The following is a 21,349-nucleotide window of genomic DNA, read 5'->3' as shown; positions in this document are numbered from 1 at the left end:
CCGGTGCGATTCTTCCCTTCCAACATTTAAATACCACAGGAAGCGGTAGTTACCGTTCCCTGAAAAGATCTTTTCCTTTACCTTTTCCTAAGATTAGTCCCGATACCTCACAGGAATCGGATCTGGTTGACCAGATAGGCCAAGTAGCCTCTAGTCGGGTGACTTCGGTCCCTGAGGTTCAACCAGAAAAGATCACCTTTCCTGATAACTATCAGGTATCTGATAAATGTGTGGGAACAGAAAACGACCAGACTTTCTCGGATGGTCGGGGCCAGATAGCTCTAGGGACGCCTGGTTCAGATCCAATCAGCGCCAGTGGTCCTAGAAATTCTAGGCTGGCCTCCTCAAGCCGGCCTGGCCGATTGGACATGTTAGTCGCAGACGTTCCGTGGGAACTTCGTCTCAGGGAGTGTCTGTGGTCTCAAGGACCAATTTACCTTCGTGCTTTACAGTCGCTGGTTTTAATGGCCTGGCCATTGAGACCCAAGTACTGAAGGACAGAGGTTTGTCTACTTCAGTCATTCCTACCCTTATTAAAGCAAGGAAAGCGACTTCCAGCAAAGTCTATTATCACACATGGAAGACTTATATTGCGTGGTGCGAATCTTTAGGATTTCCTCCACGTACCTATTCGGTGACTCGAATATTGGCCTTTTTGCAACAAGGGGTTGAGCAGAAGCTAGCCTTGAGCACCATCAAGGGTCAAGTTTCAGCATTAGCAATCTTCTTTCAGAAGCCTTTAGCTACCAAATCCTTGGTGCGGAATTTCATCCAGGGGGTGCGGCACCTGGCTCCTCCAGTCCGCGCGCCCTTACCGCCCTGGGATCTTAATTTGGTTTTGTCGGTTCTACAGAAACCTCCCTTTGAAAACATCAGGGAGATTCCCTTGCTTACTCTATCCCAGAAGGTGGCCTTCTTGGTGGCTATTACTTCTGCTCGCAGGGTGTCAGAACTGGCTGCATTATCATGCCAGTCACCATACCTAGTGATTCATAGGGATAAGGTAGTACTTCATCCTAAGCCATCTTTTCTTCCCAAGGTGGTTTCAGATTTTCATCTGAATGAAGATATTGTACTACCTTCCTTGTGTCCTCAGCCCAAGCATCATCGGGAACATGCGTTGCATTCCTTAGATGTGGTTCGGGCAATCAGGGTATACCTGAAAGCTACGGAATCATTCCGTAAGACGGATTCACTTTTTGTGATCACGGATGGCCCCAGAAAGGGTTTGCCTGCATCTGCCGCGACCATTGCCAAATGGATTAGACAAACGGTGGTACAGGCTTATTCTATTAAGGGTCAGAGTCCTCCGTTCCCTGTTAGGGCGCACTCCACTCGAGCGCTCAGTACTTCCTGGGCCTTTCGCCATCAGGCGTCAGTGGTCCAGGTATGTAAGGCGGCCACCTGGTCGTCGGTACATACCTTTACAAAATTCTATAAAATTGATGTGACGGCATCGGCGGATGCCTCATTTGGCCGCAAGGTTTTGCAGGCCGCAATTTGAGGAGACCGGTGGTCTACCTCGAGGGTTTTTTTCTGTTTGAAAAAAAAAAAAAAAAAAAATTTGTTTTCTCTTTTTTTGGTTGAGTCTCATCATTAAGGATGAGCATTGTAAACTTCTAGTTGACACCGGTTGGGCCTTCTAGATTGGGATTTGATTTCCATTTTCCCACCCCTCAGTTGTGATACTGCTCTGGGACGTCCCGAAGGTGGTGTATCACCGAGGACTACGTCTGTCGATGAGCGCTAGAGAAAAATGGATTTTTGTAAAATCTTACCGTAAAATCCTTTTCTCTTAGCGCATCGACAGACGTAGTCCCCGCCCCTCTGTTTTGGAGTTGGGTTGGGTTAAATTCTCTAAGCACTGCTTTTTCACATAACTGATTTGCTGAGGCAGAGAGAGAGAGGATATACCCTCTGGGACTGCCCCTAGGGTGTGGCCAGAGCTTTTTAATTTCCTGTCTAGTCCTGCTCCTGCGGAGGTAACATAACCCGAAGGTGGTGTATCACCGAGGACTACGTCTGTCGATGAGCTAAGAGAAAAGGATTTTACGGTAAGATTTTACAAAAATCCATTTTTATTTCTGTCTGTGCTGCTGTTGCAGAGTTTCCCTCACGTTCTGTCTAGTAAAACATTGTCAGGGGGACAGGAAGTGAAAAATCATTTTAACAGAGCCCTAGATAGCAGTAAAAAACACAACAGGGGTTCTAACCCTTCCCCATTCTAAAACTAAAATAAAAAGTTTTGCCTCAACATACACTTTAATGCAGGACTGAACTCATCGATTTAACGGTTTACATTCAAGGTATGCCATGAATGAAAACTGTCACAGTTGCTTATGCTCAACCGAACTGTCATAACTAATCATGTGATCTAACATCATGACAATTGCAAATCAGAGGCTAAGATGACAGCTTCATTTCCTGTAAAGTTTAGGCTTGTTCTGCTTTAACTTTTATAATATTTATAATATTCATTTAACACTTTATATGTTTTTGGAGGACAATAAGCTGTATAGCAAGGCTCCATTCACACCTGAACGTATCATTTTCAGGCGTTTTTTTAGGCGTTCTTCAGGCTTTTTTTTGCAGGTGTTTGGAGTCTGGCATTGACCGCTAACAAAAATGCTTGTAATCTGCCAAAAAAAGAAGCTAATGTACTTTTTTGAGCTTTAGGCGGTTTGCTTCAGGCGACAAAACGCTTATATAGGAACAGGGGCCATTGAAATGAATGGGATTTTGCTTGTTGGGCGTTTTAAGACCTCAGAGATGAGCATTTTACGAGCTAAAAAACGCCCAGGTGCCTTAAGAAAGCAGTAGCAATCTCCTTGCGTTAAACAAGCAAGGGTTGTTGTATCAATATAAGTATATGTATCAAATAGTGCAGCGCTAGATAGTAACAATAATGACTATATTCCAAAAAACATTAGTGCAGTGAAGTCACATAAGGTCAAAATAAACGTCCATGAAAATCATGAATCCCAAAACATGGATCTGGAGTGGAGAGCAGAAAGTCCAAAAAAGAAGGTGAGGTCCCAGGATATGGTGAGCAGAAAGAAAACACCCGTGATTAATGGATAAAGGTGGCTGCTTACCAAAAAGAATGGACCCCCAACTTAATGGACAGGTCAATCAGACTTGAGACCAAACCACTCAGGATGGACTCTTTCCTCCACAGAAAATGGACATGGGTCATCTCCAGCGACTTCTTGGCTCTCCAGGGTATAACAAGCAGCCATGGTATAGCTTATAATAGCTCCGATATTAGTGGCAACCCAAATGGAAAGGAAGGAGGAAGGAGACCATAGCGTAATCCAGCAAAACTGATCACTCAAAGTTTATTAAAAGTTATACTCACATAACATAGAACAAAAACAAGCAGACATCATAAATCGCGGTGTCCCGCGGTAGTGAGATGAGCCGGCGTCAGGAGGGGTGTGACAAGCGTGGTGTCCGGAACCGCCCGACCGGTTTCGTCAGATGTGACGTCGGGGCGTGGTTACCGGGCACCACAGTCACGCCAATAAATCCCCTATGTGTCCGGCACTTCCGCTTCTGCAGCCAATCAATGACTGCTAAGGGCGGAAATGACGCAACTGCACAGCGGCCCGTGAGGGCGGAAGTGGTAAACCTTGTGAATAGCCTTCGTTGATCACAAACTAAATGGACTAGGAATTACAATGCAAGAATTAAATGATCAACTTATTATATCAGCGTGATATGCACCTTGGACTTAACCCATGATGCACTCTATTATTAAAAATATATGAAATTAGCCATTACCATAGGGCTCCATCTAGTGGTAGAAGAAGCCGTTACAGATGAGAGATATTAACAATAGCAAAGAATACACGGGACACGGTGCATATTGCGGCACTCCCAACCCGGCATGTAAAACCCACAAAGGTTGAATGGAATCAAAAAGAGTTACTAAAACCATTTAAAAACAGTGAAAAACTGATAATATATACTCACATAAAAACAAAAGGTGTACAATACTAAATATTCTAATAGCATACTGGATAAAATCAAATCTAAAGGAGTGTTAACACCCCTATAGGTTAGCCAAAAGAAAGGGGGACATAAAAATATGTATAATCTCTAAAGGAACAGTAATCGTGATAAATATAAAAGACATATATACAAAGACCATATAGTAAAAAACATGATCTAAAAACTATGTATATCTCCCCAACTAGTTAAAATCAGCTGTTATTAATAAAACAATTAATGTCCCATTCGACATTAAGTCCAAACGGAACATATGTTTTTAAAATATAAATCCAGCGTGTCTCAGCGTGAGATAATTCTCTCTTGGCGTTGGCTCCTTGCCAATTAGGAACAAAATGATCAAATGCCACAAATAAGGTATTACGAGGATTTTTGTGGTGGCACAAATCAAAATGCTTCGACACACTATGGCCGGGAAAGCCCTTTCGAATGTTGGCCACATGCTCCCCCATGCGTATTTTCATGGTGCGCAAAGTGCGCCCGATGTATTGTTTTCCACATTTACACTGGAGCATGTAGACAACATTCGGTGTCGAGCAAGTAATAAAGGAATTGATAGGGTACTCTCTTCCAGTGATTTGAGACCTAATTTTTACTATCTTTCTACCCTTGAAAGCATTAAGAGAACAGATGTTACATCTCTTACAGGGGTAGAAGCCCTTCAGTTCTGGAAAGAATAAAGGTTTCCGTGGCCTTTCAATGACATTGTGGGCCACCTGGTGCCGCAAAGAGGGGGCTCCTCTAAAGATAACATTGGGCCGCTCCGGGAGGGCCGGGCCCAAAACCCGGTCGTTTTTAATTACAGCCCAATGTTTCTGCATAATTTTTTTGATCTCATAATGTTGCGTACTAAATGATGTGACAAAGCAATTTTTAAAAGCTTTGTTATCACCATTAGTTCTAACACGTGGGGCCAACAGGGTTGATCTTTCCATATCAGCCATCTCTCTAATGGTTTTGTCCAAAGAGTCTGGTTGGTAACCTCTATCCAAGAACTTGTTCTTTAATTGTGAGGCCTGCGAGAGGAAACCATCCAGATGGATACAGTTTCGTCGCAGTCTCATAAACTGTCCCTTAGGGACAGCCTGTAACCAAGATTTGTGGTGACAGCTGTCCACTGGGATAAAGCTGTTACGGTCTGTCTTTTTGAAATATGTAGATGTAACCAGCCTATCTCCATCGACAGTCAGGTTCAAATCCAAAAAGCTAATGTTCGTGGTGCTACTGGTACAGTCCAGTTTAATTTCTCTGTCATTAACATTAAGAGTGGACATAAAGGAATCGAGAGAGCCCTGATCTCCATCCCAAAGGAGGAGGATGTCGTCTATGTACCTACGCCACAGAACCAGCTGGGGCAGTCGGTCCCTGTAGACGACATCCTCCTCCCACCTGGCCATAAATAGATTGGCCAGGCTGGGGGCAAACTTTGCCCCCATGGCCACGCCACGACATTGCAAATAGTAGATATTGTTAAACCAAAAAAAATTGGCCATGTGTCATGGCAAAATTTTAAATATTTAAAAATGAAACTAATTTGTTCCTCATGAAGGCCACTAAGAGTATTGAGGTAATGTTGTACAGCCTCACTCCCCAAATGGTGGGGGATGATAGTGTACAAAGACATTACGTCGGCCGTGGTCCCAATCATACCCTCCTTCCAGGTAATATCTTTGATGATATTAAGAACGGGTGGTGTCCTTAAGATAGGAAGGCATTTGTGACACTAGTGGCTGGAGAAATTCATCTATGTATTTTCCAATACGGCAACAAAGGGAGTCAATCCCACTAATGATGGGGCGACCAGGAGTTTTAACTGGATTTTTGTGCACTTTGGGGAGAAAGTACATTACTGGTAATCTGGGGGCTAGAGGAACGAGAAAAAGTTTCTCCTTTTCCTTCAAGATGCCCTTATCAAAGGTGTGATTAACCAAAACCTGTAACTCTTCTTTATATTTAATCGTGGGATTGTTCTTTAAGACTTTGTAGGTATCTCTATCACTAAGAATAGTGTTCGTATCAATATAAATGCCTATTCTGTAAGGGAAATGCGGAAATAATCTACGGCATCCAACCAGAATGGTCAAAGTAGATTACTGCACTTTGTTCAATAAAGTCCCACAAATTTTCAAGTACAATCTAGAGAGTGTAGTGAATTGTTTTTGTAGCTTACACAGTGAATAAAATTAAAGAAATTGTATTACGAGTATGGTGATCCTCGATGGAACAAATTTTTCTTTTAAAGTAACTTAAATTTGAGGGTGTCTTCCTCTATTCTATTGTCCTCTGAGGCAGTTTAGCAAATTATGTAATTAGAGTTTCATACCTGGATTCACAAGGAACAATTACTGACATGCTGGAAAATTGTGGGCATTGAAGAACACGTGGCGACTGTCTGTAATCAGATACAATCTTGCCAAAGGCTTTGCGTTTGTATGTTGTGCCTTTTATCTTTATTTTATGAGAAATCTAGATTAATGAAGCTTTGAGATGGTGACGCCCCATCACTGGCAGCACAATCACCATAGGTACTTATACTTTTGCATTTACAAAATACAATGATTATTGATAATTGCAAAGTTGCTTTAGGCTGCATGTACACGGGACGTTTTAAAAAGTCCCTTGAACGCTGGAATTTAAAGGACGTTTAAAACCTCAGTTGTGTCGCGTTTGCAGCCGCGTTTGCAGCCGCGTTTAGCGGGCGTTTGCCCTCAGAACTGTTTCTAGAGGTCAAAAAATGATTCCCCTTTAAAATGGAAAAACGTGAGCGCTAATCGCGGGTGATCGCGTTCGGTCACGTTTTTGCGTTTGAAACGTTGGTAAACACACGTTCTGAACATCCTGAATGCAAATAATTGCTTTCCAAAGAACGACACTGAACTCAACTGCCTCTAAATGACTGTAAACGACCCAGTGTACATGGACAGATAAGATAACATTGAGGTGGGTTCAGGGGCTTCTGAAAAAAACACCCAACTGCTCAAAAACGTCCGTTTTACAAGTTGCAGTGTACATGAGGCCTTAAGGTGCGTGTTTTGTATCTGCCTCCAATTCAGCTTTAAAGCCGACCTGTGCTTGGGACAGAAATGTAAGGCTGACCTATGTAAATTTGCGGCCCCTGCATGTATATACATAATGCTGTGAGAGTTGGGAGGGGGGAGCTCAATTACACGTTACTCTCTGACTACAGAGTAGCCTCTGTCCTTGCATCTCGCTGAGCCACCTTGACTAGTGAAGGCCTCCCAAAGCCCTGGGTTTGAAGTTGATATTGGCATACTGACTTGCCTCAGAGGGTCTCTCGAGACAATCTTGGAGAGATAAAGATACACTGTATTGCCAAAAGCATGTGGACACCCCCTCCAAATGTATGGAGTTAAGGTGTTTCCAGTGAAGGGTAATGTTAATGTGACCCTTTTTTATGGCTTTGCCCCTGTGCACAAAGCCTGCTCCATTAAGACATTGAGCAGTTTGGTGGGGATGAATTTTCCACAGCTGCAGATTGAAAAGGAAGGGTAATTTTTAATAACATTCAATTACAATATGATTTGTGCCGCAATTGTATACGTTATATTGTTTTTTTCTTTGATATTTTTTTCCCCACGAAAGTGGAGTTACCCTTTAAGTAAAAGTTATGCTTTCAAAACTTCATTTACCATTTCATTTTTCATGCATCCAAAAAAAGCCTGAATCTGTCGCTTATCTGAGAGGCAGCTCCACTATTTCAAGGCACGTTCAGCCTAACACGGTAGGTTACAGCGGCGCTTATTTGTCACTGTGCTGTGACGTGGAGACAGTAATCTACACTTGGTTTCCCCTTAGAAGGGTTAAGGGTAGATAATACATCTGGAAGAACATGGTAATCTTGGCTGCGTTCACATTTATGCCTGTGGTCCAGCAGAGGTTTGCAAGTGTGAGGGTACTAATATTGATGGCAGTTTTGATGATGGTGCATCAGTGTTGTCACCTCAACAGGGCAACTGCATTCTGGCAGGATCAACAAGTCCTATTGCAGTAAAGATGTATTTCTCCGTTCTTTGATAGTCAAATGTATGTCTGGGCAAAAAAATACAACACATATTTAGTACATTTCAATATATCCATATTTCCTCACATTGTTTTCCTTTCACAATGCTGCAAGTGCAGAAAAATACCTGATCTGCCAGAAATCTAGTGAGTTTCTTCCTGTTTGGGCTTACAACTTTGACTATTTTGGATTGAGAGTCTATTAACTGGGCTTGCAAAGAAGACCCATCCCATCTTCTGATTAAAACTTTCACCTTCTTGTAACAACCACTCTTAACTGATGACAGAGTGAACTTATGCCATATTATTGTCCTACTTGTACTTCCCCAGTTGTTCCCAGATTCACCTGCAGTGAGGACGTGTACCCCAGTGCTCCAGGACATTCTCTTTGTGATGCATTGGTCTAGGTCACTATGCAATGTAGAGTTTTTTTTTTTTTTAGTATACAAGAAGGTGAAAATGTACACTGTTGAACGTTTTCCGTTGCCAATTCTGCCATCAGATTGTCCTTAATTTGGTTAGGTGTTCCCTTTTAGCTTTAGCTAGTCCTAGCGGTCTAATAGATTAGTATAAGCCACTCTGGAAATTCGTAGTCATGGCATTGTTTCCCCGTAGGACTCTAAGATCACATCAATGGAGCGAGGTCTGAGGGATATGGAGGAGGAGATCCAAATGTTAAAGTGCAACGGAGCCTTGACTACTGAAGAGCGGGAGGAGGAGATAAAACAAATGGAGGTCTATCGCAGTCACTCCAAGTTCATGAAGAACAAGGTAATCTAGCTCCGCACAGAGCTGTAGAATGTCGTCCTCAATGAATACTGTTGTTAAAAAAAGGGTCATTGGTGTCTGCAGCTTTAATGACTAACCTGTAGTGTTTTTGCTTCTCTAGAGTTGAATCATAAAACACCTCCACCACCAAAATGCTAGACTTAGAATAAGGAACTTCAGGCCAAAAGTTTTCATGTTGTGTAGAGGTTCTGTTGCACAGATTTTAGATCTCATCTGCATTTCTGTTTTTACTGCTTTTTCCTGCCTATCTGCAGTTTTAAATCAAACATGTAATGGTCAAATTAATAGATTTACGTTTTATGTCTCGTCTCCCTTCCCCCTCACTCCACGGCAGCTTTTCATTACGCTTTACAGTTCAGACTTGTCACCTGTATTTCCTGGGTACGGAAAAGCATTTGACACAACCCTTTTTCTCTCATGTGACAGTTCTGGTGTTTGCTGGTTAGTTAAATCTTGTCACATGGCCACACCTCAGACCTGTATCATTTGTGATTGGAGGTTTTACAGGACATTATTGACTCACTCTGGGAGCTGAATGGTGCAGAAGAGGGGTGAGGGGAAGTTCTCTTTACTGCCGTATAGCATCTTTATATAGATGCTCTTGCTTCAAAGAACCACATGGAACTTCAATATTTGATCTGTTCTTTCTGTCTTTGGTCACCTTCTGCCATCTAACCCTCATCTACTACCACCTCTCTGGGTTTCGTGAATATCCGAGGTCCTGCCTCTTACCCTGAGCACTTGCATTGCTGCAAACCAATCACAACAAATCTGATTTTAGAGATGGGGGGGGGGGTAGTCCCTCTGTACTGGGTTCCCTTAGCTCACATTCTGCTAACAGTTCTGGGGCTGCTTGTAGTGTTCATTCAAATTGCACCAATACCGTGTTTCCCCGAAAATAAGACCGGGTCTTATATTAATTTTGGCTACAAAAAGCACACTAGGGCTTATTTTCAGGGGATGTTTTATTTATTTACGGTATGTATAAGGACAATCTTAAAGTGGTTGTAACCCTAAAAAAAAAGAGAAATCTATATCCTGATCCTAGCATGATAGACAGCACAGTCCTTGTGCTGTGTCATTTACCCCTTTCTAGGTTTTAAAAAAAACCTGAAAGAAAACAATAAAATATTTTTTAAAAAGGTTTTGTGTCCCTCCTCTTCCCGTCAGCTCAGGAGTCAGCATTATAACATTCTGTAATCTCAAAAATAAACCTTGGTTAAAATCATTAAAAAATCATGCAATCTGTTTTGTAAAAAGATTATATAATGTCCAGGGAGTCTCCATTTGTAACTTTATTGTGTAATTAAGGTATTTTTCCCAATAAAGTTACAAACAGACACACTGCACATTATATAATCTTTTTACAAAATGGATTACATGTTTTTACAGGGATTTTAACTAGGGTTTATTTTCAGGGTAGGGCTTATATTGCAGCCATCCTCAAAAATCACGCTAGGTCTTATTTTCAGGGTAGGGCTTATTTTCAGGGAAACGGTATATGCAGCCTGGGATCCTGTTCTCCCCTGATCTTACAGCCTGTTCCATTCTCAAAGTCCTGTTTGGATATCTGGGCGTTCTAAGGCTTTTCGCCATCGTGCGTCTCTTTCTCAGATTTTAAAAAAGACTGCAACCTGGCCTCCTGTTTACACGTTCTCAAAATTCTCCTTGGAGGACCATACAGCCTCATCCGATGTTTGCTCCAGATGTAAGGTCCTTCAGGCAGCTCCTTGAATTGTAGGCAGTATGTTTTTTGAGCCTGTTATTGATTCTTCTTTTTTGCTGTGTTGCCTGCCCCTCACTTGGACTGCTTTTGGATTTCCCTAAGGTTAACGACTTCCTATGTGCCTCAGTGGGATATTTTACTCACAGTACTTTCACTTCCCACCAACATACATCTTACCTTTCTGTTTTTATGATTATGCTCTCGATAATGCTTTGTTACAAAAGTTAGGCATACTATTAGTAGTAGGAGGAGTTGTCCTGGGCTGGAGTTTTTAGTTTGCTGATGTCTAATCCTGTAGGCAGCAGTATATCTCAAAGGTTAAAGACATCCTATGTCCCTCATTGAACTCCAAAATGGGGATTTTTTTGTGGGTACAAATATCCTATTTACCTTCTATAATGATTTTAATAATGCCCATTAAACATAAAAAAAAAAAAAAAAAGATGAATTAGTCTTTAAATGTGTTTTAGTGTTTAAAGTATGATAGTATACCAAAAATCTGATCTTCGATGCTGTGCAGTCCTCTGAGCAGTGTACATTAAATTTTACACTTGACGCTTGCGCAGGATAGACTACAAGCTCCATGCAGTGGAAAGCCAAGCGGTATAATGGGAGACCGCACTGTATCTGAGCTCTTTTTTTGGTATACTAGCTAAGAGGGAAGCCATACTTTTTTTTTTTTTTACTGTACAACTATACTTTTAAACTCATCCACACTTTGCATTACATTAATGCACCAGTTTTTTGTGTGTTAAGGTGTGCTGCATTAAGGCAGCCCATTCATTTTAAATGATCAGGCAGCCCATCTCTACATACAGTTAAACGGATTTGATTCATTTTTTTTCAAGGTAATGCTCTAGAAAGCTTTGAATGTATGGTGTAGTTTGTGATGAGATGTCACTGCCATTTAAACTGAATAGCACCAAGGTTCATGCAGTGAACCCAATGATTTACATGATGTTACCATGATGGACCTAGGGGTTTTTTTTAAATACCACCACAAATGACATGCATCTGTATGTGTCTAGACTATGGACATTAAAGTATTTACAGTACATATTCTTAAGCTTTAAAAGAGCTTTGAAAGAAACCATCTATGACCCCTCCAGCTGCATGTAGAATAATTCTTAAAGATCCCCAAATATGGGTCAGCCAATTTCTAGCAGCTTAGAATAACCTGCTGCGTGTTTACTTTGGAGGGCTGGCAGGCTGAAAAGGTTTTGCTCTCTATAAGAAATAGTTGAGAATTTAGTGATTCTGTTGATCTGAGCTTTGTAGATACATTTCTCCACAGTGTTGATAGCTACAGAGGTGACTGAGGACTTACTTTTGAGGGTGCCTGCAGTTTGTTCAGAACAGTTAAAATACTTTAGTGTACATAATCTGGGTACAGATTCACTTTAAAGAACATCTCTTGAGATTTTCTTGCACCTTCAGTTTGCACACTTGTTTGGACCATAGCCTTTCCATGGTCTGGAATTTTCCAGCACATTTTTCTTATTTTATTTATTGACTCTTAAATCCTTGCTTTGACAGGTTTGGTTACCCATACATGGGAGCAGCACTCTGTCAATAATACTGTTTATCAGTTAACCGGTTGCCGACCGCCGCACGACTATATACTGCGGCGGTCAGCCCCGGCCAGGCAGAGTGACGTATCGGTACGTCACTCGCCTGTCACTGACTTGCGAGCCTATTGCGGGCGCGCGCCCGCCGAGGCTCGTTCACAGACAAGTCAGTGCGTGTGACCGGCGGACTCGATGTCCGCCAGTCACACTACGATCGCTCCTGTGAAGGGAGAAAGACAGAGCGGCTTGTGTAAACAAGCTGCCTGTCAGTTCTCCCTATGTAAAAGTGAAGATCTGTCCGTTCTACTGTGTAGAACGGTTGATCTTTGCTTTTACACCAATAGGAATGTCCCTGCACAGTTAGAATCATGCCCCTAGGACACACTTAACCCCTCCCTGTCCAATAAAGTTAACCCCTTCCCTGCCAGTGTCATTTTTGCAGTAACAGTGCATATGTATAGCACTGATTACTGCAGTAATGTCACTGGTACCCCCAAAAGTGTCAAAAATGTCAGTCAAGGGTCCGATCTGTCCGCCGCAATGTCGCAGTACCGAAAAAAAATCGCAGATCACCGCCATTACGCGTTAAAAAAAAAAACACCAAAAATGACAAAAATCTTTCCCTTTGTTAGTAAACGCGATAACTTTTGCGCAAACCAATCAAAATACGCTTTTTGCGATTTTTTTTTTTTTTACCAAACATAGGTAGCATAAAACAAATTGGCCGAAAAATGTTAAAAAATTTTGATTTTTACATTTTTTTGGGGAATTTCATATAAAAAAAATGTGAAAAATATTGTTATTTTTGCAAAGTTTACGCTCTTTTTTTGTTTATAGCGCGTGATCAAAAATTCACACAGGTGATCAGATACCACCAAAAGAAAGCTCTGTTTGTGGGAAAAAAAGGACGTCAAATTCGTTTAGGTACAGCGTCGCATGACCGCGCAATTGTCCGTTAAAGTCACGCAGTATAAAATCGCAAAAAAACCCCTGGTCCTTTAGCAGCCAAATCCTCCGGGGCTTAAGTGGTTAAAGTGGTTCTAAAGTTAAAACTTATTTTCACCTTTATTTTAGTCTCTGCCTTAAAGTAAAAAAACCTTTTCAGCACGTGTTGTGCCCCTTCCCCAAACATTTACCTTTCTCCTCTCATGATCCAGGGCTATTCCAGCTGAAGCTCTTCTCTCTTCACTTCCCGCTGTCATAGGAAACTTTGAGATCAGCAAGCTACATAGGCTTCTGCTGCTGTCAGTCAAATCCTGTGAGGAGGGGTGTGGCCATACTAAGCTGTGTAGGTCTATGTATCCACACATCTCAGCTCAAGTGCGTGCCCTCATGGGTGCCCCCTCAGCACAGGGCTTACTGAGGGGGCACCCGGAAGAGAAGAGAGCGGACAGAGCCAGCTAGAGACTCCAGAAGAGAGGGTAAGTATACCTACTTTTTTATTTTAACTTAAAAAAATAGGCTTTGCAATCACTTAACTCTAAATTGAATATGCAAGTACAGGAGGGAAATTCTTTGTTATGGCAGCTGGAAAACTTCTGTATGGTTATCATCAGGAACTATACTTGATATATTTACAGAAGTCTCAATTTGAACACATATTAGGAAAATTACTTCTCACATTCTTTAAATGAATTACAAACACTTTTCAGTTATGGATAATTTTGTATGGTTTGGAAGGCTAATAAAAACCCTTTTGGAGAGAAATGTGGATCCAGCTGCTGCTGATCTCTCCTTTTGAAAATACTAATCTCCTGGCTTTCAGGCTGAAATTTTGTCTCCAGTATGAAAAATTACAAGTATAAAAAAGGATTTCTGACATTTCCAGATCAGTCATACTTGTTCTGTGTCAAGATATGGAGGTCAGTGTTTTAGTATGACAGCCAAACAGCTAGTATTTTCAGAATCAGCCTGCCCCTTTATTTGTCCCATGACAGGTTTACTTTACCTGAAACAAATGCTATGAAGGTAGAGGGAAAAGGTGTTAAGCAGCGTGCATATTTATTAGAAGAATTACATTGTTGTGACAGTGCCATGTTGGCCTACCATACTCTCTGCTGATTACTTGTCACCAAAGTTAAAGTGTTACTAAACCCACAACAGGAAAATTAGTCTGTATATGCAGTAAAGCATGCTTGTTATAAGCTGGGATGGCGGTGGCCACAAGGGAATTGAATCTTCTGGCTGCTAAAAGTTCCAACTTTGTATTTAGCCACATGACTAGAGTTGCCCGTAATTGCTCATTTTCACTTATGTGATTGGGAACAGGTTGTTTGTTGTGTCAATGTGCATGGATACATGCTACTTTTTGGCATGTGCCTATCAATTTCCTGTTGCTCATTAGTGCTCATCCATGCATTAGAAAAAACGATGTGATTGTTTTTTTTTTTTTTTTTTTTGTACAGTGCATCACAGATGGTGTACATGTTGCTATGTGTAGAGGCTCATGCGTGCTGCCCCCCCAAAATGCGTGCACAATACATTTGAAGATACTCCCTACAATTTCTGCTCATGTTACATTCATTACAACTTCACCCTTTCATTTCCTGTCTCTGCAACTCCATTGTTTTCTTCTCAACAGCTTCTCAAAAGACCATAAGCCCTGTCACACCTAATTCCCCCAAACCTACTGGTAAAACTCATCACTGGGTCCATCAATTTCTATAATGCTTGCTATGTTCATAACAAAAATAATCTGACTGTATGACTTGCTCGATGTCCTGACAGGTAGAGCAGCTGAAAGAGGAGCTGAGCGCCAAGGAGAGCCAGGCAGAGGAGCTGAAGAAGAAAGTTTCAGCTCTGCAGGCGGAGCAGTCTGGCGTAAGGCTCCACGTTCTGTCTGTCCGCTGGCTTGCTGTGTCTCCTTAGAGGCGCTCTGCGCCCATTCTAACTCTCTGCTCTCAATACTACTCTGGGGGTGTCTCTAATGTGCTAACCTCTTCTCTATCACTCCAGATTTTCCAGGCGTCTGTTATATGTGTCTCACCTTATCCTTTGCTCTGTTATGATGCAGTAACTCATGCTAACCACCTAAAGGAAATCTATGCTTTCTTTTTTTTCTTAAAATTTTATGGATCTGTATGTTATTGTCATTTATCTTATCACTGTATGTCTATGTTTATAAAAAAAAAAAAAAAAAACTGTTTGTATATGTATATGGGGGCAGCCATACTTGGCTTTCTCTATCGCTCATTGACAGACGTAGTCTTCTTGATTCTCAAGAGCTGGGTTATGTTGTCTCCGCAGGAGTAGGACTAGGCAGAATGACAAAACGTTCTGGCTCCACCCTAGGGGGCAGTCCCTGAGGGTATATCCTCCCTCTCTCTGCTACAGGGAATCAGTTTTTTTCTGTCTAGTCAGGAGTAAGGACCTAAGTTCCTTGCTGGGATCTTTTGGTCCTGGCAAGACTTTTTTTCTTTAAGAAAAAGACATTTTTTAGGTAGTTTTCTCCAGTGTTTTTTTCCTGTGAGATCTTCAAGCAAAAATGCCGGACTGGGCGACACTTGTGGTCACCCCAGCCGGCCTACGAGCGCGTGCAGACCATGGCATTGCGCTTGGTCGGCCGCGACATATTCAAGTAAGTATGCGGGGCCGGGCGACGGGCTGGATGTTGAGATCCAGTGGTCACCCCGGTTTCTGCCTAAAAGCGCGTGCAGACCAGTGCGCTGAGTCGGCCGCGACGGAGTCCCAGTAAAGGGACTGACTTTGCGAGTTAAAAGCTCGCTTGGACGCCAGGACCAGAGGGTCGAGGCGTCCACAAACCCCCACCCCGGTGGAGAGGGTATTGTGAAGAGAGGGTGCCTGTCGGTTCGGTATGGTGAGTAAACGTTCCCTTTTTTCCTCATTTATGAGGCAGTATATATTATGGGCCCCTCCATATATGGTCAGTATATATCTGATACTCACAAGTCCCCCTTGTAATACAGCATGTGTTTGTGGGAAGTGGACTTGGTTCAAGAGCTAACACTCTACCCAGCAGACTGTAACATTACAGCAGACATAGGAGGTATAATCCTACCTTATGTGCAGTGTATCTCTGTAGATCCATATGTCACCTCTCAGCAGAGTGCAGGTGGATGTGCTGGGAAGACGATATCGGCGGTCCGCCGCCATTTTGCCGTAGACCGAATGCATACATGTCCTCAGGTCACGCCGGCCGCCATGTTTTTGGTAAGAAGATTCAGAATGGAGTCCATTCGCACGGTAGCAGCCTTCCTGCATCCAGGGGATGTCCTAGCGTCCATAGACATCAAGGACGCCTATCTTCACATTCCCATTTTCGCAGGACATCAGCGTTTTCTACGCTTTTCCGTAGAGGAGAACCACTATCAGTTTGTGGCGTTACCTTTCGGTCTCGCCACGGCTCCGCGGGTCTTCACAAAGGTGTTGGCCACAATGTTGGCACTTCTGCGCCAAAGAGGTATATCGATTCTAGGTTACCTAGACGATCTTCTGCTTCATGCAGAGTCTCCTCAGACCTTGCTACAAAACATAGAAATTACTATGATTTCTTTACAGGAATTCGGGTGGCTGGTGAACCAGCAAAAGTCATTTCTGGTTCCCACCCAGAGGCTCGAATATCTGGGTCTAATTCTAGACACAGTCAGGACAAGAGTTTTCCTTCCGGTAGGGAAACTCCGAAAGATTCAATCAGCAGTCCAGTTGTTACTCTCCAACAGCTGGTCTTCCCTTCGGACTTGCATGAGGGTTCTGGGGTTGATGGTGGCTTCATTCGAAGCAGTCCCATTTGCCCAGTCCCATACCCGAATTCTTCAGCAAGAGATTCTTCTCAGATGGAATCGGAATCCGGAATCCCTGGACAATCAGATCCGATTGAGCAAACAGACCAGAGAGTCTCTGGTTTGGTGGCTTCGGTCTCCAATGCTCAGCCAGGGAAAGTCATTTCTGCCAATATATTGGACGATAGTGACCACGGATGCCAGTCTATCCGGATGGGGAGGAATTCTCGGTCAGTTATCTGTCCAGGGACTTTGGTCCCCGGAAGAATCCAGATTACCGATAAATGTATTGGAACTGAGAGCGATCAGACTTTGTCTGATTCACTGGACCGAGCAGCTCCAGGGCAGCCCGGTTCGGATCCAGTCGGACAATGCCACGGCCGTGGCTTATGTCAATCATCAGGGGGGCACCAAGAGTGTCCGAGCGGCCAAAGAAGTGGCTTGCATTCTTCGCTGGGCGGAACGATTTGTTCCAGCAATCTCTGCGGTGTTCATTCCGGGGGTGGAGAATTGGCAGGCAGATTATCTCAGCCGTCAGACCCTGGATCAGGGGGAATGGTCCCTTCATCCAGACGTTTTCCACCAGTTGTGCCTACGGTGGGGCACCCCGGATGTGGATCTGTTGGCATCACGATTCAACAGGAAAGTTCAGAGATTCGTGGCTCGCTCCCGCGATCCTCTAGCAGAAACCGCAGACGCACTGATCGCCCCGTGGGGGCAATACCAGCTAATATATGCCTTCCCTCCTCTCGCGTTACTGCCAAGACTTCTTCGCAGGGTAGAGGAGGAAGGAATCCCAGTAATCCTGGTAGCTCCGGACTGGCCTCGTCGAGCTTGGTACGCCGACATGGTCAGACTGGTGGCGGACGTCCCATGGAGACTTCCTCTCAGGGAGGATCTACTGTCTCAGGGACCGATCTTCCATCCTGCTTTACGATCGCTGGCTTTAACGGCCTGGCTATTGAGACCCAGGTGCTGAAGGACAAAGGTTTGTCAGCTTCAGTTATTCCTACTCTAGTTGAAGCAAGGAAAGCGACTTCCAGAAAGATTTATCATCGCACATGGAAGTCCTACATTGCATGGTGTGAACCTTTGGGGTTCCGTCCTCGGTCTTATTCGATTAGTCGAATATTGGCTTTTCTGCAACAAGGGGTTGAGCAGAAACTGGCCTTGAGTACTATCAAGGGTCAGGTCTCAGCATTAGCTATCTTCTTTCAGAAGCCTTTGGCTACTCATTCCTTGGTGCGGAATTTCATCCAGGGGGTGCGACATCTGGCTCCGCCAGTGCACGCGCCGTTACCCCCCTGGGATCTTAATTTAGTGTTGTCGGTTCTTCAGAAACCTCCCTTTGAAGATATTAGGGAGATTCCTCTACCCACGTTGTCCCAGAAGGTGGCCTTCTTGGTGGCTATTACTTCTGCACGCAGGGTGTCAGAACTGGCCGCATTATCTTGTCGTTCACCATATCTGGTGGTTCATAGAGATAAGGTGGTTCTTCGTCCGAATCCATCCTTCCTACCAAAAGTGGTTTCAGAATAGACATATGCCGGTTTTCGGTAATTCGATATATCGCGGTATTGCATAGCCACGGTATTGTTATTGTGGCATTTTTAAAATACCGAGTTTCTCTGTCAAGTCTGCCTGACTTGTGAATTGATACATTTCAGTGAGCTGGATGACTCATTCACTCACTCAGCTAACACCTTTCAGCATTAAGTCTCCTAACTATAAACAAAAATGATTACATTTGTATCTTTTCCTTCCCTCTGCCAGGGAGAAAGGAAGTTTAACCTCTTAAAGACTGGATCTTTTTCTGACACTTGCTTGCAAGTTAAAATCAGTTTTTTTTTTTGCTAGAAAAGTACTTAGAACCCCCAAACATTTTATATATTTTTTTAGCAGAGACCCTACAGAATAAAATGGCGATTGTTGTAATATTTTATGTCACACTGTATTTGCGCAGCAGTCTTTCAAACGCAATGATTAGACTTTAATGAATAAAAAAAAAAAAAAAACGTAACAGTAAAGTTATCCCAATTTTTTTTTTTTTTGTTACACAGAGAATCGTGAGAGAATCGTGATCTTTATTCCAAGCTAAAAAATCGTGATTCTCATTTTGGCCAGAATCGTGCAGGTCTAATATACACACACACACACACACACGCATAGCAGCCCACATTACATTATTATATAGCCATCAAGCAGTGTCTGGCCTACCTGGTGATGACTGGTCCTGGCGCTCTGATCCGATGGCCTGGTCTTTAAAGGGGCAAATCCTTGCGATCCAGAAGTGGTTAAACCTGCAGGAGGACCGGTGTTTTTATCTATTAATGACTTTACTATTGCTTTAGGCCTGGTTCACATGTATGCGGGTTGGTGGTTCACATGTATGCGGGTTGGTGGTTCACATTTGCACAGGCATAGCAGCCCATTGATTTGAACGGGCTGCTATGCCCTCATTTTCCGCAGAAAAAAGGTGCATGCAGCATTTTTTTAAAATTCAGTGGCCTTGAAATCCATCCTGCTTTTGCACCATGCGACTAACCTGCAGTTCCTGCTCTGGCAAGCTTTCTGCATTTTTTGTATACGTGGGCACGGCATTTAAAAATAAACAGTTTGCGTGTGCAGCAACGGCAGGTAAGTCGCATGGTGCAAAAGAAGGATGGATTTCATGGCCACTGCATTTTTTTAAATTCTGCATGCACCTTTTTTCAGCTGAAAACGCAGGCATAGCAGCTCAAGCCCATTCACATCAATGGGCTGCTATTCCTGTGCAAATGTGGGCCCCCAACCCGCATACATGTGAACCACCAACCCGCATACATGTGAACCACCAACCCGCATACATGTGAACCAGGCCTAAAGCAATAGTAAAGTCATTTATAAACAACACCTCCTTCAGGTTTAACCACTTCTTGACCACAAGGATTTGCCCTCTTAATGACCAGGCCATCGGATCGGAGCCGAGCGCCAGGACCAGTTATCACCAGTTAGGCCAGACACTGCTTGATGACCTATTTTAGGCCTGGTTCACAGAGTCTGTACTGACTGACTATATAATAATGTGCAAAAGTGAACCAAAGCCCCTAAATTCAGCAATGAAATTGAAGTAAGGTGGAAATTTAATAATTTAAATTTAATAATAGAATACCGTGATAATACCGTATACCGTGGCAAAACCTTAATCAATTAATCGCAGCATGAAAATCTGATACCGTCACAAGCCTATTTCAGAATTTCATCTGAATGAAGAGATTGTATTACCTTCCCTGTGTCCTAAGCCCAGTCATCCTCGGGAGTTTGCGTTACACTCCTTGGATGTGGATGGACCCAAAAAGGGGTTGCCTGCATCTGCCGCGACCATTTCCAGATGGATCAGACAGACGGTAGTGCAGGCTTATTCTATTAAGGGTCGGGAGCCCCCGTTCCCTGTTAAGGCGCACTCCACTCGGGCACTTAGTGCGTCATGGGCCTTTCGCCATCAGGCGTCAGTGGTCCAGGTGTGCAAGGCGGCTACCTGGTCGTCGGTGCATACCTTCTCTAAACATTATAAAGTTGATGTAATGGCATCGTCTGATGCCTCATTTGGCCGCAAGGTTTTGCAGGCCGCAATTTGAGGAGACCAGTGGTCTACCTCGAGGGTTTTTTTCCGTTGGAAAATTTTTTCTTTTAGTCTCATTTTTTGTTTATAATGAGCCTTTAAAACTTCTAGTTTGGCACCGGTTGGGCCTACTAGATTGGATTTGATTTTGTCAATCCCACCCCTCATTTGTGGCACTGCTTCTGGATGTCCCAGCTCTTGAGAATCAAGAAGACTACGTCTGTCAATGAGCGATAGAGAAAAATGGATTTTTGTAAGAACTTACCGTAAAATCCTTTTCTCTTAAGCTCATTGACAGACGTAGTACCCGCCCCTCTATCATTGAGTTGGGTTGGGTTAAATTCTCTGTACTGCTTTAAACAGAACTGATTCCCTGTAGCAGAGAGAGGGAGGATATACCCTCAGGGACTGCCCCCTAGGGTGGAGCCAGAACGTTTTGTCATTCTGCCTAGTCCTACTCCTGCGGAGACAACATAACCCAGCTCTTGAGAATCAAGAAGACTACGTCTGTCAATGAGCTTAAGAGAAAAGGATTTTACGGTAAGTTCTTACAAAAATCCATTTATTATATACATGCTGTGATTTGTAATGCAACACAGTGTCTGTGCTTAGTTATTGCTTTTACTAGTCTATGAGCCAGGAAAAATAGTTGTTTGTTTTGCATACAGGTGCATCTCATAAAATTAGAATATCATCAAAAAGTTAATTTATTTCAGTGATTCAATTCAAAAAGTGGAGTATTTAAAGCATTTCTTCCTTTAATTTTGATGGCTTACAGCTAGTGAAAACCCAAAATTCAGTGTCTCAGAAAATTAGAATATTATATAAGACCAATAAAAAAAAAAGGATTTCGAATACAGAAATGTTGGCTTAATTAAAAGTATGTCCATGTACA

The 21,349-nt window shown here is 42.9% G+C and overlaps 1 protein-coding gene across 13 annotated transcripts in view; it reads left to right on the top strand.

Moving 5' to 3' along the window:
• The window catches only part of ERC1 (ELKS/RAB6-interacting/CAST family member 1), a 468,899-nt gene that overhangs the window by 167,265 nt on the left and 280,285 nt on the right, over positions 1–21,349 (top strand). For 7 of the 13 annotated variants that reach the window (XM_082255725.1, XM_082255724.1, XM_082255723.1 and 4 more), the window contains exons 5-6: positions 8,647–8,802; positions 14,842–14,934. In XM_082255725.1, the coding sequence (XP_082111851.1) occupies positions 8,647–8,802; positions 14,842–14,934 (249 nt within the window). The remainder of the gene's footprint in view (positions 1–8,646; positions 8,803–14,841; positions 14,935–21,349) is intronic. The other 6 variants (XM_082255729.1, XM_082255727.1, XM_082255726.1 and 3 more) reach the window with 1 other exon arrangement.

The sequence above is a fragment of the Pelophylax lessonae genome, assembly GCF_965119305.1.
Source record: "Pelophylax lessonae genome assembly, chromosome: 4".
NCBI classification, from domain to species: domain Eukaryota; kingdom Metazoa; phylum Chordata; class Amphibia; order Anura; family Ranidae; genus Pelophylax; species Pelophylax lessonae.
Note: the sequence above shows the minus strand (reverse complement) of the source record. Positions and strands in the feature narration are given on the sequence as shown.